At 38.0% G+C, this 14,816-nt stretch overlaps 1 protein-coding gene across 10 annotated transcripts in view; it reads right to left on the bottom strand.

The window, feature by feature from the left end:
* TENM3 (teneurin transmembrane protein 3) overlaps positions 1-14,816 on the bottom strand; it is a 692,983-nt gene that overhangs the window by 405,953 nt on the left and 272,214 nt on the right. For 8 of the 10 annotated variants that reach the window (XM_044225666.1, XM_044225665.1, XM_044225672.1 and 5 more), the window contains exon 3: positions 13,702-13,980. The exons of 1 other annotated variant lie outside the window; for it this stretch is intronic. In XM_044225666.1, the coding sequence (XP_044081601.1) occupies positions 13,702-13,980 (279 nt within the window). The remainder of the gene's footprint in view (positions 1-13,701; positions 13,981-14,816) is intronic. One more of the 10 variants, XM_044225675.1, reaches the window with a different exon arrangement.

The following is a 14,816-nucleotide window of genomic DNA, read 5'->3' on the forward strand; positions in this document are numbered from 1 at the left end:
TAATAAAACTTTGTAGACCATAACGTATATTATATTAGTTCAAGGGTCATAGTTCCATTCTTTGTAGATAGAATACTTCTCAGAGACATGCACATAAGCAAAGGAAGCTTGGATTATATTTGATTGATGCAAATAATAAATCTAATTTTTCTTGCTACTTTACATGGTTTATTAGATTTTTATGCTTCGTATCATCACTCGACTGGATCTATCCTAACCCAACATGACTTCTCTTCCCTGAGGGAAATCCTCAAGAGAAAACATTGCAATATTAGCTCTGTAATGTTAACCGAAGATAAAATAATGCAGATTTTAAAAAATTATTTAATAAGAAGACATAGTTTGAAGAAACTTACCCAAAGATACTGGGTAAGTGGTCCAAGGTCAAGCAATGACTTAATTATGGAGCCAGAAATCAGATGTCTGCACTTCTAATCAAGTGTCATTATCACTGTGCCTATGAAACTCTTGTCTAAATATAGAATGATGTCTTAAACTAAGAAGTGAGAAATAAATTCAACTACACAGAAGCTCATGGTGACAAGGAAGATATTTACATTGGCAGGATACATTTTTTCCCTGCTCCTTGAAAAGTAAGTGATCCGAGGGACCTACACTCTACCATTGTCTGGCATTGATAGATTCCACTTGTGTATTACAGTGAGATTGGGAATTAAACAGTGGCTTTACATCGCGGCTTTGTCATTTAGTTTCTGTGAGACCTTAGCCAGTTATATGGATTCTCTAAGCCTTATTTTTATGTCCATGGTAAAATAGAGACAACATGACTAAACTAAGAGGGCAGTAGATTGGGCATAATAGGTGCTTAATAAAAAACAAATATCTATTTCTGTCTCTTCTTACATCCTTATCAAGCTTCTCTGCCATTTGGATTTTCATATAGTAATTTTTCTAAAGGAAAATAACAACAACATTCATATTTCAAATCTTTATAATCATCATTGGAAATGTAACTATTACAAAATGATTGTTTTTGAAATGTTCCTGTAGAGTCACAGCACTTTCTACAGGAAGTCAAAGGATTTTGAAGACAATACAAACTGCCCCATCAAGGAATAACGTCTTTGTAGTGAAACCAGAATCGGTTGGGGTGAGAGAATTTTTACAGCTGAAAATTTCTAATTAAAATAGAATAAGAAATGGGTCTCATGGAAAGGGTCGCCCTAAACTCTCACCTTTTCTGATATTTCTTCAGGAAAAGATATCTTGCCTGACAGCTGTCAACTACTGATGAGCTATACATTCAGTACAAAGTACCTGAAAAATGGGGAAAGCAACCCAAACCCATGGGTATATAGCATCCATATTCTTATCTCTTAAACTACAAACTTGCACCTCTAAATAGTTTGCTTCTCAGTACTTTTTATCCTTCTAGAGATCAGTCTTGGAATAGGTAAAAATATGGCAACAATTTAAAGAAACACTGTAGTCTATCTTTCTCCTAGGATCCTCCGCATCCATCTCTTAATATTTTGAGAGAAAATACAAGTATGCTCAATGTGCTAACAGTGAAAGCAGGAAGTTGACATGTAGACACTTCAAGATGCAAACGTGAACCATAGGAACTGCTGGAATTGAAATCCTTTGTCTTTCCAGCATGGAGGGGTCACTGGCCGAGTATCAGGGTATCTGCTGTGCCTTTATCAAGCTATCTCCAGAACTCAACCATCCTGATTTACCATCTTTATCAGAATTGAGGTCCCAGGGGGAAGAGGAGTACGGTTTACTATGAATAACCTTGCAGCCTTCTTCCTTGCCTCCTCCTGACACAGATCCCGGGCTTCTCCCGCTGTTCCCATGGAAAATGGATCAGTTGCAAAACTCTCGTCATGGCTGTGGTGAAGATAAACACATCACCAAGAGCACAGGAAGTCTATTTCATGTTGTGATGGTTTTGAGATCTAGCAGGAAGGACTAAAATGTAGGGGATAAAATATTCTCAGACTCTCGTCTTCAGTCGCTGAGCTTCTTCCTCTAGTAGCAAATTAGTGCACCTCAATGGAACGTCATGGTGGGATGATCTTGTTGGACACTGAGCAATAACTGAGTGTTCTGGTCTGAAGGATGACTCATGAAATATGAAGAAATAACTTTCTCTTTGAGTCTGAACTAGTTCTATTCTTATTCACTGTCCATCTTGTTTTCTAATGAAACCACTTCATATTCCTTTCAACGCACATTCATTTTTAGTTTTCAAGAATATCTTTTACGCACTGTTGACTGTTTCCCAAAGTGTAGCGTGAACTCTTCTGCATTGTGATTTTATGTAATTGTTTAGATGAAAGTCTATTTTATTGATCGATGGCCTTTCCCCTTTTACTCTGATACCGACCTTCTCTCTGGTTCTGTGCTCACAAGCTTGGAGTCATGTGTGGCACCTTATCTTTCTTTCTCACGTTGCAAAGCCCCATCAATAGCACTACAACTTGTTCCTTCCTCCTTGCTCACAATACCCCCTTCCTGGTTCGTATGGGATCATGGCTCATCCATTCCAAGTTCACCTTCATATCATCTGTCCATCATGTCTCAGCTCTGCTTTAGGACATGGGCTGGCCAGACTACCCACAGCGACAAGCTTAGACCTTCAGCGTGACATTTACAGTTCCTCATAAATCGATTCCATTTCACTGTCAACGTTAATATCCATTGCTTCCCGAGAGGATTCTTCTAGAATGGGGTGGCCTCCCTAGGATGCTACCATTATTTCCCTTATTGCTTCCAGGCATTTCCTCAAGTCTTCCCAACTGTAAGCAGGTACACTCTTCTGCTGCACTTAAACATGTTTCACCGCTTTCCAAGTCCTGCTGAAATTCTAAAAATCCTATAAAATCTTTCCTTTTCTGAATCTTCATTGCTTTTCTCTTTCCAATGTGCAGTATATCGATGTAAACCATCTAGCTGCTTCGCCTTTTGATTGTTTCCTCTTTGTAAAGCCCTGTATCTCCAAGTCTATAAGCCTGACAGCGAAGGGTATATTTTATCCACCCCCCACAACTCTCAAAATGTTTGATATAAGGATGTTCACAAAATAGAATAAATCTTAACTGTTTGCAGGATGAATGCTTGTTTTTTTAAATGAAAAATAGATCTTAGCAACTGTTTGCGACTTTATATATAACTCCCGTAAGCCTATCTCACTGTTTTTCCACTATTGCATTTTTTGCAACGCATAGAGGTTACATACTGTGCTGCTAGTAGCTGATTGTGTATTCCTGAGAATTCCTGTTTCTTTTTGGTTGTTAGCATTCTAGGTCTCTCAAAAACTACAAACCTGAATTTAGTATCTAAAAACTACTACTTATGTATTTCATAAATCTTTTTCTATTTCATTGCAAAGATTTAACAGCACAATTTTTATTGATGTCTCATTGCCAAAATTGAAGTATAGTAGGATATATTTATTAAATATTATGAAACATCCCCTAATTAAATTAAATGACACTTAGAAAAATGAGTTGTGTGAAGAAAATAATTTTAAATCCCTATACTGCAGACTATGTTAGCAAAATTTAGAAGGAGTAAATGTAAATAAAATGAAAGAAACCTTTTTAAAAAGAAAACATGAATGGCAATTTGCTCTAGGGATAAAGTCAACATTTCTGGCCATAAAAAAGGCCACAAGTAGATAATATAACTGAATACATTTAAAAAGGTCTCTTAAAAAATTCCTTACATAAATGATATCTTAAAATCAAACAAAGGAAAATATCTGTTAAAGATTAAGATCTAAATACTTCAGAGGAGACAAAGAATTATTAAGATCCTTATTATATGAAAGCACTTGCAATTCAGTAAGAAAAAAATATGGTATCTATATGTCTGTATCTTCAGCATCTGAATGCAGATTTTCTTGGCACCTAGAAGCTCTAAGAAAGAGTACACAGCTACTTAAGCAAGGCGGTGTCTTGCTAGACTAGAGGATCTTACATTTGATACATGAAGCTCATATCTCTATTCATTGTTAGTATGCAGCTTATCTGTACATCTACGAGCAGAAGGTCTGCATTTAAGGAGATAATTATACATATCAGGTCCTCTTATAACCACACCTGTCTCATCAAGGCTACGTGGATACAAGGGGAAAAAAGCAGTGGCAGTGTCCTGGTGTCCTTGAATTCCACTGTCCCTTCATTTCTCTTAGACCCCAGAAAACCCATTTCTTCATTTACCCCCAAAGAATGATAGACAAAGGACATGAGTTGGCAATTCACAAAAGAAGAAATACGAACCGTACACACACATACCCATGAAAATATATTCAACCTATCAATCACATGAACATAAATTACAACAACAGTAAGATACTATGTTTTATCCATCCAGGTTGCCAAACATGTAAAGCTTGGCAACACTTGCTGTCAATGGCTTGGGGAAAAAGACACTTTTTTTTTGTACTGCTGGTGGGAGTGTAAATGGATACAAGTGTTTTTTGCAGGGCGCTTTGACAGGGTATATCAAAAGCTTTAAATTGTCTGTACCCTTTGGCTCTGATGTTCCACTTCCAAGAATTTATCCGAAGGTAGTAACAGAGTTAGGGGCAAGGATTTAGCTACTGGGATAGTTACTACAACACAATTCATAATAGTGAAAATTCAAACAACCCAAATGTCCAAAAGTAGCAGATATGTTAAGCAAATCATGATAAAGCATAGCACAGCATGGAAAAATATTATGTTGTAGAAGAATGTCTGATAACATGGGGGAAGTTTAGGTCAAAACATAAATTGTGGTTTTAATTTTTAAACACATAGAAAAGAATAAAAGCGTAAATGCCAAAATAGAAACTAGTGAATATTCCGTCTGCTTTTCTGCAGCATCCAATAGATGTGTAATGCTAAGTAATTAACAAGATACATTCAAGGTATGAATTTAAACACTCAGATAATATTTTATACTTGTTTGTTGGATCTAAAATCTATTTTTATCACTTTTATCATTTCATCTAATTTTATTTATTTTTATCTGTAATAACCTATCATTTCACTTAGATTATTGAGACAGTACAGAGCAAACAATATTGAAACCTTAAAAAATTCGAATGATTAGCTGAATGCCTACACTTTTTTAAAAAATAGGTTCATTCAAACACCGAATAAGCAACCATAAGCACAATTTGTAGCCTGCAATCCATACAGTGGTAGCCCAGTCACAGTAGATGAGACACAGTCCATTATAAGGGAATGTTTCCTACTTGTTTTCTGCAGCAACTGACATTTCACTCAAGCACTTTCAAATCCCCTAGGAATCTCCAGCTGCTGTATGTCAAAAATTTAAGATCTCTCTTTGTGAACTTCAACACCTCTATAAAAACCAGTGGGAAGGGCAAGTCTATTTCCTGTGTATTACTTTGATATTAACCAATTAGAGGCAAATCAATTTATTCAGTTTAGTCTGAGTTATCATTTCACAGAGTTGCGGTCTTCCAAACTGTAATATACAGATAACAATGACCACTCTGGCTTCTTCTAGAGCATTTCTGTTTCTCTGGGACATATCACTCATATTATGGTTTTATAACCCCACTCCCTTTGTGTGTGTGTGTGTGTGTGTGTGTGTGTGTGTGTGTTTCTTTCAAAGTTTTTATTTATTTATTTGGCAGAGAGAGAGAGAGAGAGAGAGAACCAATAGCAGAGCAGTAGGCACAGAGAGAGGGAGAAGCAAGTACCCCAAAGTACAGGGAAGATGATGCAGGGCTTGATCCCACAACCCTGGGACTATGACCTAAGCCAAAGGCGGACAGTCAACCAACTGAGCCACTCGGGAACCCCTGTATTTTTTTTAAAATTGATGTTTGATAAGGCCTTGACAGTATTGATTAGGAATAAAATCTGGTTTTATAATTTTATGTTCATAAACATGCATTTTTTTTTCAAACAAAGGACGGGATAAAGAAAAGAAAGAAGTTACCTAGGCATCTAGGTAACTCTTACTAGGTAAGAGTATTGAGAACATTCCTGTTCGCACAGGCTCCAAAGTCAACTACCTGTTTTACCTGTTTTCCATAGGATTCTGGATGTGCTTTTTTTTTTTTTTATTAAAACTATTTGAAATAAAATACCAATTTTGAATAAGAATGTACTTTCCCCCAACTCTTTTGATGACATGGTCTTTCAATTCCATCAAATATCATCAACTCACAGTACACTGACTTACTATTTGCTATGATTTCAATCCATACTGATAGAATTTTACCTTTTTAAAGTATAGCTTTCCTATAACAAATGCTAAAGTTATATGCACACAAATTTTTAAGATGAAAAGTACCTTAAGAGACAAAAAGTTTTGAGGGATTCACAGTTACACACGATTTAGGTTCCCAAATCTCCTCTCTTTTTTCTTTCTTGTTCCTGCCTTTTCTTTTATAATAATGCTGAAATGTTGTCTAATATAAAAATACCCTTGCCTCTGTGTGTCTCAGGAGTTAGCAGCCCTCCTCCCTCCTGTCTTAGTTGGGCTTTGGAAAGAATAATCCACACCTGTTGGTGCCATATTTTTAGGTTTCTCTTCATTTGTCCAAAACCACTGATAAATATATAAAAAAAATCAGTATACTAAATCATCCTTCAAATTACCCTGTAAATAATGTATAAGATTTTCACATTTATACATGTATGTGTGTATAATGTTAATAAATAGGATTATTATAACTTGAGAAGAATATTCTTTAAATAGCACCAAAAAACAACAACAAAATAAAAAACCCCAAAAAAACAAAAAACCCCACAGCACTCAGTTTCTCTTCAAACACTTGGATACCCTCAGAATGGCACATACACTATGGTTCTATGGCCCTAACACTTAATTTTTCTATTTCAGTGATAATTACATCAATAAACCTGATTCAGCATTCGCTGCTGTTCAATTCATTAATTAAAACAATTTTATTGCTACCACTGTGATTTTTCAAGGATATCAAAAACACATTCAAAAATCAAAATAGCATACATCATCAGTTTTGATATGTGCATAGAATGCTTTACTTTGATTTCAGCTCCACAATTAAGAGAACATTTAGAATATAAAGAGAGAGAGCCTATACTCTTTATACTTTGAACAAAAATACTTAGAACACAAACTGAATTTGTAGAAATGACAATATTCACGTGAAGAGAAGCAAACTGCTGAGAGGTTCTACAAATCCTCTTGGGAGGGGAAATATAAATGAATATAAATACCTAAATGATAACAACAAAGGCAGTGGATTTTATAGTCTCCTTAATTCCAGTTTTATAAAGCTAAATTAAAAAAAATTAATTTAAATCATAGTTTACTGTGCTTGAGTGACCTGCCACATATCCATGAAATAAATATATTTCATTCTCAAATGACATATGGAAGCTTTTGTTAAGAGAATGACAAGTTGCTACTAAACCATAAATGTATATACAACAAGGCAACATAATTATTTGTATATATTAGAAGCTATTTGACTGTATTCTGCAAAGCAGCACTCTAATTCTGAGCTCGATTTAGCAAGCATACAATGTCTTACTTTTGCTGTTTCTGGCATCCCAGAGCACCTAAAACATAAAATATAATTTATAACAACAGAGCACGCCAAAAGTGACCATTACATGCCAGAAGAGAGCCCATAATGGAATTTATATACAAGTTAGGGTTTAGTATGTGTAATAGAATCTCACAAAATCAGAATAACACTGAGACATCATTTATTTCTTGCAGCAGTAGAATTCCTTCTTAATTCTTTTTTTTTTTTTTTTTAAAGATTTTACTTATTTATTTGACAGAGACACAGCAAGAGAGGGCACACAGGCAGGGGGAGAGGCAGGCAGAGGGAGAAGCAGGCTTCCCACCAAACAGGGAGCATGATGCAGAGCCGGAAGTGGGCCTCGATCCCAGGACCCCAGGATCATGACCTGAGCCAAAGGCAGATGCTTAATGACTAAGTCCCCCAGGCGCCCCCTCCCTTAATTCTTACAGTCAATTTCCAAAGTCAGCTGAAAAGCTCATGGATAAAGTTGAAGTCATGGAATTAAGGTAGACAAAATCATACACCTCTCTTCAAATGATCTTCAGAAAACTCAAAGAGCCCCTTTGTGAAAAGAACCAGGCGAGAAATGGTATCTGAGGCATTGCTGGAAGCATCACAATTACATGACGTAATGGGATACTCCAATGTCATTCAAGAGTTTCTCCCAAACTACTCCAGAATTTAATCAGTAATAGAAGAGCTACACCTCTCCTGCCTAAAGCAGTCTCTCAGAAAAAGCAGAGTACGTCGCCCGCTCTTTAAGAGAATATATTCGGCCTTGACATGGCAACTTGGATTGTGAAACAGTGAAAAGTTTTCTGCTGAAAGATTGGTTCAAACATTATTCCTGCAACAGTTCGTCAAATTGGTTTAAGAAGTGTAAGTTTCAAGAAAAAAAAAAGAAGTGTATCTTTTTCCTTTTAAAGTATAATAACTCAACTTTTAGACTTTCTCTATACTGAAAGCAGACTTCGAAAACAGTATTTCAAAGGCAAGTGAATCGGTTCCTTGAAATGTGTTAGCTGTACAAAGCGAGCATCTATCACACCTAAAGATATTGCCCTTTACTGTTAGATCCTCTTCGTCTGTCAAATTGGCCCTTAATACTGTAGTATCGCGCACAATTAGTGTGGCATTAGCGGGGTCCTACAACAGGTATATTGCTAAGACCTCAGATGAGAAATAAAGTCTTCCAGGAATGATTTGTTTTATCGTGTGAACTGATGAGCATCAGTTAAATTGCCTTTTAATTGACTGGCTGTCTACGTAACATGCCTTTGAGGGAAACACTACTTTTGAAAATTCCTTTGGCCAGAAGGGGAAGGAGCACGCTGAAGTCTTTGAAGTCTACAGCCATCAGACTAATTATCAGCACCATTCAATGTACATTCATTTAATTACAGTAAATTAAAAAGGATGTGGGGTTTGGGAGAAAAATAAAAGAGTCAATAAATAGTGACAGAAATTCCAGACTATGCAAATTATCAGTGCCTTTTCTGGAGATCACTAGTTCCCTCTCATCTTGCCACACAAATAAAACCAACGCAGACAGAGGGAGAGTAAAAAGGAGTGGGGGGGGGGCGTGAGAAAGAGGAGAGACGTGCTGTGGGCCAAAACTATGTCAGTACTTGATATTGTTTACCTAACTTCATCTCCACTGCCACTTACAAAGGAGATGTGATTTCCCACTTTTTACAGATGATGAGAAGAGCACACACTTCTTTGGAAGTTACTACATTCCAGGCACTGTTCTAAGCACATTATAGATCTGAACTCATTCAGTCCTCACAATGACCTTATAAGGACTGTATTCTACTTACTCTTTTCTCTACTTTACCTTGTGGAAACTGCAGCCCAGGAAGGTTAAGTAACTTGCCCAAGGTCACACAGGCGGTGGTGGGACCAAGTCAAACCTGGGAGATCTGCCCCCGTACATGTTCTCATCTACTGCCCCTAGCAGGTGCTTTCAAGGTCTGCAATCACGATGAGGCAGAAGGGGAGTGGCAGTTCCTCCTGGTCTGTCCAACTTCAAAGGTCATGGCTTTCCAAGGGGCATAAGATTAGGAAGACAGGGAGAGGGGGGCCAGATGAGGACCCCCAGCAGGAGAGCATCACATCGCTGGGACTGCTGCCCATCTGACACAGCAGTAAGGAGAATGGGAAAGTTGGGAACTCGAGCTCTGGGTGTTTCAGTAGCCAACAGCCTCAGAGGCTAAATGAAAAGACCTAAACCCTGAGCGGGCTGATTCTAAATCCAGGCACCTTTCACGATACCACACCGCTAGGTGACAAAGAATGTTAATAGGTTGGGCTTCTTCTGGGAAATGATACACAAACATTTTTAAAGCTTAAAGGTTGATGTCTTGAAAAAAAAAATCCTTTGTTTCGGACATTTAAATAGACAGTTGGAATTCAGATCAGATGACTTGCAGAGCTGCAGAGAGGAAATCCAGCCAGGGATCTTTTAACGATACATCAGAGACAGGAAAGACCCTCAAAGCGACCCCAGGCATACTGGTAATTCTACCTTTGATTAGGGCAGCTCATCGTGGTTATTTTCATAACCTCCCAACAGCTCAACAGAACTTCCACTTCCTACGTGGCCACAAACCACTGCCCCTCCGCTCTCTGCCCTGGTGCACCGCAGCTGACCAAGAAGGACGACGGCCACCACAGCAAGCACAGTGTCAGGAAGGGACTTCTCCCAGATCCTGCACTCAGAACAAGATTAACGTCTGGAATCCCATACGAAACCCAATAGACCGGAAACATTTGTTCCTCAAAACGCTCTGTAACTTCAAACCCCCACGGCTGGTGAAGAGTTAGTTTTGCAAAAGAATACATTTTTTCACTTGTTTTGAGTCTCTGCTAACACGGAGATGTGTGACATGGTCCGAATGTCCTTTTACTCTTGCGGGATGCTCGGGCCATCAAAATTTCATTAGCCTCACAGCAGTGCTAGCGCCTTCTAAACTTGAACTGTTGGCCTCTTTATCAATAAATAAATGAAACCTAATCCCTTTTAGTGACTAAACTCTTCTTTGAAGTTCTAACTAGAACATTGGGCGCTCGGCTTGCATAATTTTACAAATGTTGAATAACATTTCTTTTTCTGGGGAAAACAGCCTTATTCACAGTTATTTCAAATGATGAAAACAGTCAACGAGAACTCCCATGCTAAACCAGAGAAAAACAAGTCGGTGTCTGGTTCCTAAATTAGTTTCATTTTGGTGAGTTATTTCACACACGTCCTTCTTGTTTCGACCTAGAGGGATATAATGGAACTTCCAAGGACGCGTCTGAAGCTTGTACAACAGTGAATGATATTAGACAATTAAACTAATGAAAGGCAAAGGAAAATATCACTGGGAAATCAATAGTCTTTCAAACTTAGAGAGCAATGAAAAATAACAGGATAGAATTGAATTATTTTAGTAATTTTATATTAGAAATATTTGACTAGAAGTAGGAATAGTAAAAAAAAGTAATAGTTTTGGGGTTATTGCTTTGAAAGATGTTAGAAGACCATGTATAGGATTACAAATTTTAGTGTTTCCTTTAACCCAGTTTAAGAAACACCATCGTTTTTATATGAGAAAAAAAGCCTCAATGCTCTTGTTTCACTCCACAATTCAGTAAGTCTGCTAAAGATTTCAGAAAATTATGCCTTTCCACCTCTTAATGCAATTCTTTACTGTCAATGGAATCTTGCTCATTCTCACTAATCACTGAAAATTCAGAACAAATAAACTAATCTGAAATGTTCCTACAGTCATACATCCTAAATCCATGTGATAGCCAATGTTCATTAAGAGGCCATATCCATATCTACTTTATTTCCTCTTTGTTTTCTTCCCTTGGCTGACCTCATTGGGAGTTCCTGGACCATCAAAATGTTTTTTTAAGAAACAACCACAGCCAAACCTTGGGGAAAAGAGTAAACACAAGTTTAAGTCATCACTTGCCCAGCTCAACAAACATTGTTTTTGACACTTTATACTCTTAACTTGGCTGACCTGTTTACTCTCAACAAATGCTACCAAATGTTCTGAATTTCAAGGCAGGGCCCTTGACACCCTCTTCCTGTCTCTCTTCATTCTGCTGCATAATCATCACCTGGAGAAAGGAAAAAGCACACCTTTTCTTGCCTTGACATCTCTCTATGAACAAGGTCTAGGCAATCCTGGGGGAAGCAGTTCCTCCTCTAGGTAATCCTAATCCATGCAAATGGTGGGGGCCAATGGTGGGAGAAACTCGGACTTCCTACCCTCCTTTCTACCTGTTAGTTATTTTATACCATTACCTTGAAGTTGACAATTTGGTAAGTTTAAGATTTTCCTAAAAGAAAAAAAAAAAAAAGGCCTCTTTTGGAGCATTCATTGTGGGATAGCTTTAACAGATATAGAATCTCAAAAATCATTACCATCATTTTACCACTACAGATACAATAACAGGATACATTTGTTTTTAGGGAGAAGTAAGAGCTGCTACAAAGGTTGTGGGTGGAAAGAACAAGTTGACCTGGTGTGAGAAAATATGTAATGGATACGGGTATGGATATGATGTTGAGAATCAGAACCGAATGCCTTCTCTTGCTGCCTTCTACTCGTTCCTGTAACTACCAAAAATTTTATCATGTATTTTAGGGAAATCAAATACCGAGCACTACATTTGAATACAACCATTTTACCTGGAGGTTTGGATAGATGGGAAACAAAGTTGACACCAAATCTTACGCATTTAAGGTTAGTAACTTCTGAATCCACAATGAAAACTGATATAAACTCAGGTTTTACTGAGGTGGATGGATTAGCTCAGGGAAATGCTGGCAGCCTCATCTGAAGACTCATTTTGTCAGAGAGAACTGTGTGGGGTTGGAAGTCAGCGTCCAGCTAGAATGGACACTTCCAAAATGAACACATCGAGTGTGTATTATTAATTGATCTTGATTTTGGTTTAATGGACTAAAGTATTCTAACATAAGAGAAGACACTGTTTTGGTTGGTTTAAATTGGACTTTTTTTCATGACTAGAAAGGACAGTCACCATGGGAAGCAATAGGTACCACTTTGTACTGTGACTTCGCTAAAACTGAAGGCTGAACGGACCTGCTTTTCTATTGCAAAGCCAACTTGACAAAGTTGCTCAATAAATAACGCAAATGAAATCCCGTCGGGGAAACAACCATCTTTCTTTTCAAATGTCATGCAAATCTTCCATTTTAATTTTCTCCTTGCTTCTTGATGCTTCATATACACAGAGCATCAATAACTAAATTGAAGTTGCAACTGCAGTGTTAATATTAAATGTTGAAGGAGAAATGTCCTTTCGTTGTCTGGTATGTTGGCACTGATGCTTCAATGCTTCTTAGAAGCAATATTGACTAAAAATGAACTTTCCTTTGAAATCTATTATTGCATATAAATGACCTGTTTTTATGAACCTGCATTAGCTGTAAGAAAAAAGTCCCAATAATTCATAAAGATACCTTTCTTACAGTATGTAAAGTTGCTATTTAGCTAGCCTAAAATCTGATTTTTGGGTGTAGACTTAATTGCATAATATTTCAGTCCCCAAAGTGCATCAAAACTGTACTCGCCCTCTTTACCAAACTTTCATTGATTCTCATCAGCTAATGAGTTTAAAGCATGATCAAATTTGTTCTTCCATCACTTAAGCCCTGTTAATAAACTATTCTGCGTGCTCCCTCATCCGTTCTAAGATTCTGCAGCTTCTCTGGGCTATCTTCAGGCGCATCTACAAAGACACCCTTGATTACCAGCTGGCTCTGGGGTGAACTTCTCCACCACTGGCTTGGCTACTTCCCAGAGGATACGAGGTCACGTGGCTCCAGATAAGTCAAAGCTAATCTTTTTAATTTTTTTTTTTCTGTACATAATCAAACTGTTTTTCAAAACTATAGCTAACACATCATAGACCGCTTGCATAATTTAACCATCTGATGTCGAATATTGATTTTTTTTTTCCAGGAAAAAAATAAATGCACAATTCAAGGACATTTCTTGAGTTCTAGTGCATCAAAAAGGAAAAGAGAGGAAGAAGAAAGAAAGAAAGAGAAGGAAGAAGGGGAGGAGAGAAGAAAGGAAGAGAAGCAGGCGGCCGCGGTCAACAAAAACAGACAAAAGCAGTGAAGGTCAATACGATAGAGCAAAAAACATGGCACTTACCACTCTCACTGTCGGACTTGTTCTCGTGCTCCGTGTCTGTCAGGGTGAGGGCTGAGTTGGACCGACTTGACAGGCAGGAGCTGCGGCCCGATTTGACCCCCCTGCCCCAAAGTCTCATGGCATGCTCTGGGGACATCACTGCTTCATTTTCCGTATCAGCATCTGACCCTGCACTGATAGAGTAACCTCTGTGAGGAAGCCCCATTTCCGCACAAAATGCCAGTCCTCTTCGAGTTGCTGGTTCACAAACTCCTAACTGCCTTAGGGTAAAATTCTGTCCTAATTAGGGGGAAAAAAAGATAACAACTAGTGAGTATATGTTTCTTTTTTTTTTTTTTTTTTTTTTAAGAAATCTCCCTAAAATAAACACTCAAGCATTTCGGTTTTCCAGTTACGGGCCCCAGGGGTTGACATCAGCCTCGCGTGGCATATGGTCAAGGGGGCACAGTTAAGGGAGGCTGTGGGGGGGGTGCTCCTCGGCTGATGTCCCACATACCCCCACTGAGAGCTCTTCTGTCGACCACTTAAGCCCGTAAGGACCTCGAGAGAGAGGAGCGAGCCAAGGAACGTGGACCATGACAACTCAATCCAGAGAAAGGACTGGTTATCAAGGATAGAATTTCGTTCAGCCACTCGTGAAGCAATGGAAATTGTCAGTTATTTCCTGGGTCTTGGCTCTAGTCCTAAACAATGGTTTTTTATCCACCTAAATGTCGCTCCCTCGGTAGAGAAAAGAGAGTAAGTTACTTGGTAAGTAGAAACAGGGGCTTGGAAAGTCTTTATTACATCTTGCCCCCTTAAGTTAGCTATGAGCATAAACATATATCCTGTGCATGTGCATACATTCACTACGTTTTGGAGTGTAATATCTTGAAAATCTGCAGACATCTGACTTTCTAGACATTTTGCTTTAATAAACACCTGGAAACATCTGTATTGATCAGAGTAAACCAATTTTTTGCAAATAAAATGCCCTCTAAAGATAAAGCTGGAGTAATACGTATTTAAAAATTAATGATAAAATCAAGTTCCCTGAAAAATAAATGTCTGTGAACCCTACAGGCCTGTACAAATACATTGGAGCTTAATAAAACTCATGGCAAGGCAATAACTTC

Source organism: Neovison vison, chromosome 11, assembly GCF_020171115.1.
Source record: "Neovison vison isolate M4711 chromosome 11, ASM_NN_V1, whole genome shotgun sequence".
NCBI lineage: Eukaryota > Metazoa > Chordata > Mammalia > Carnivora > Mustelidae > Neogale > Neogale vison.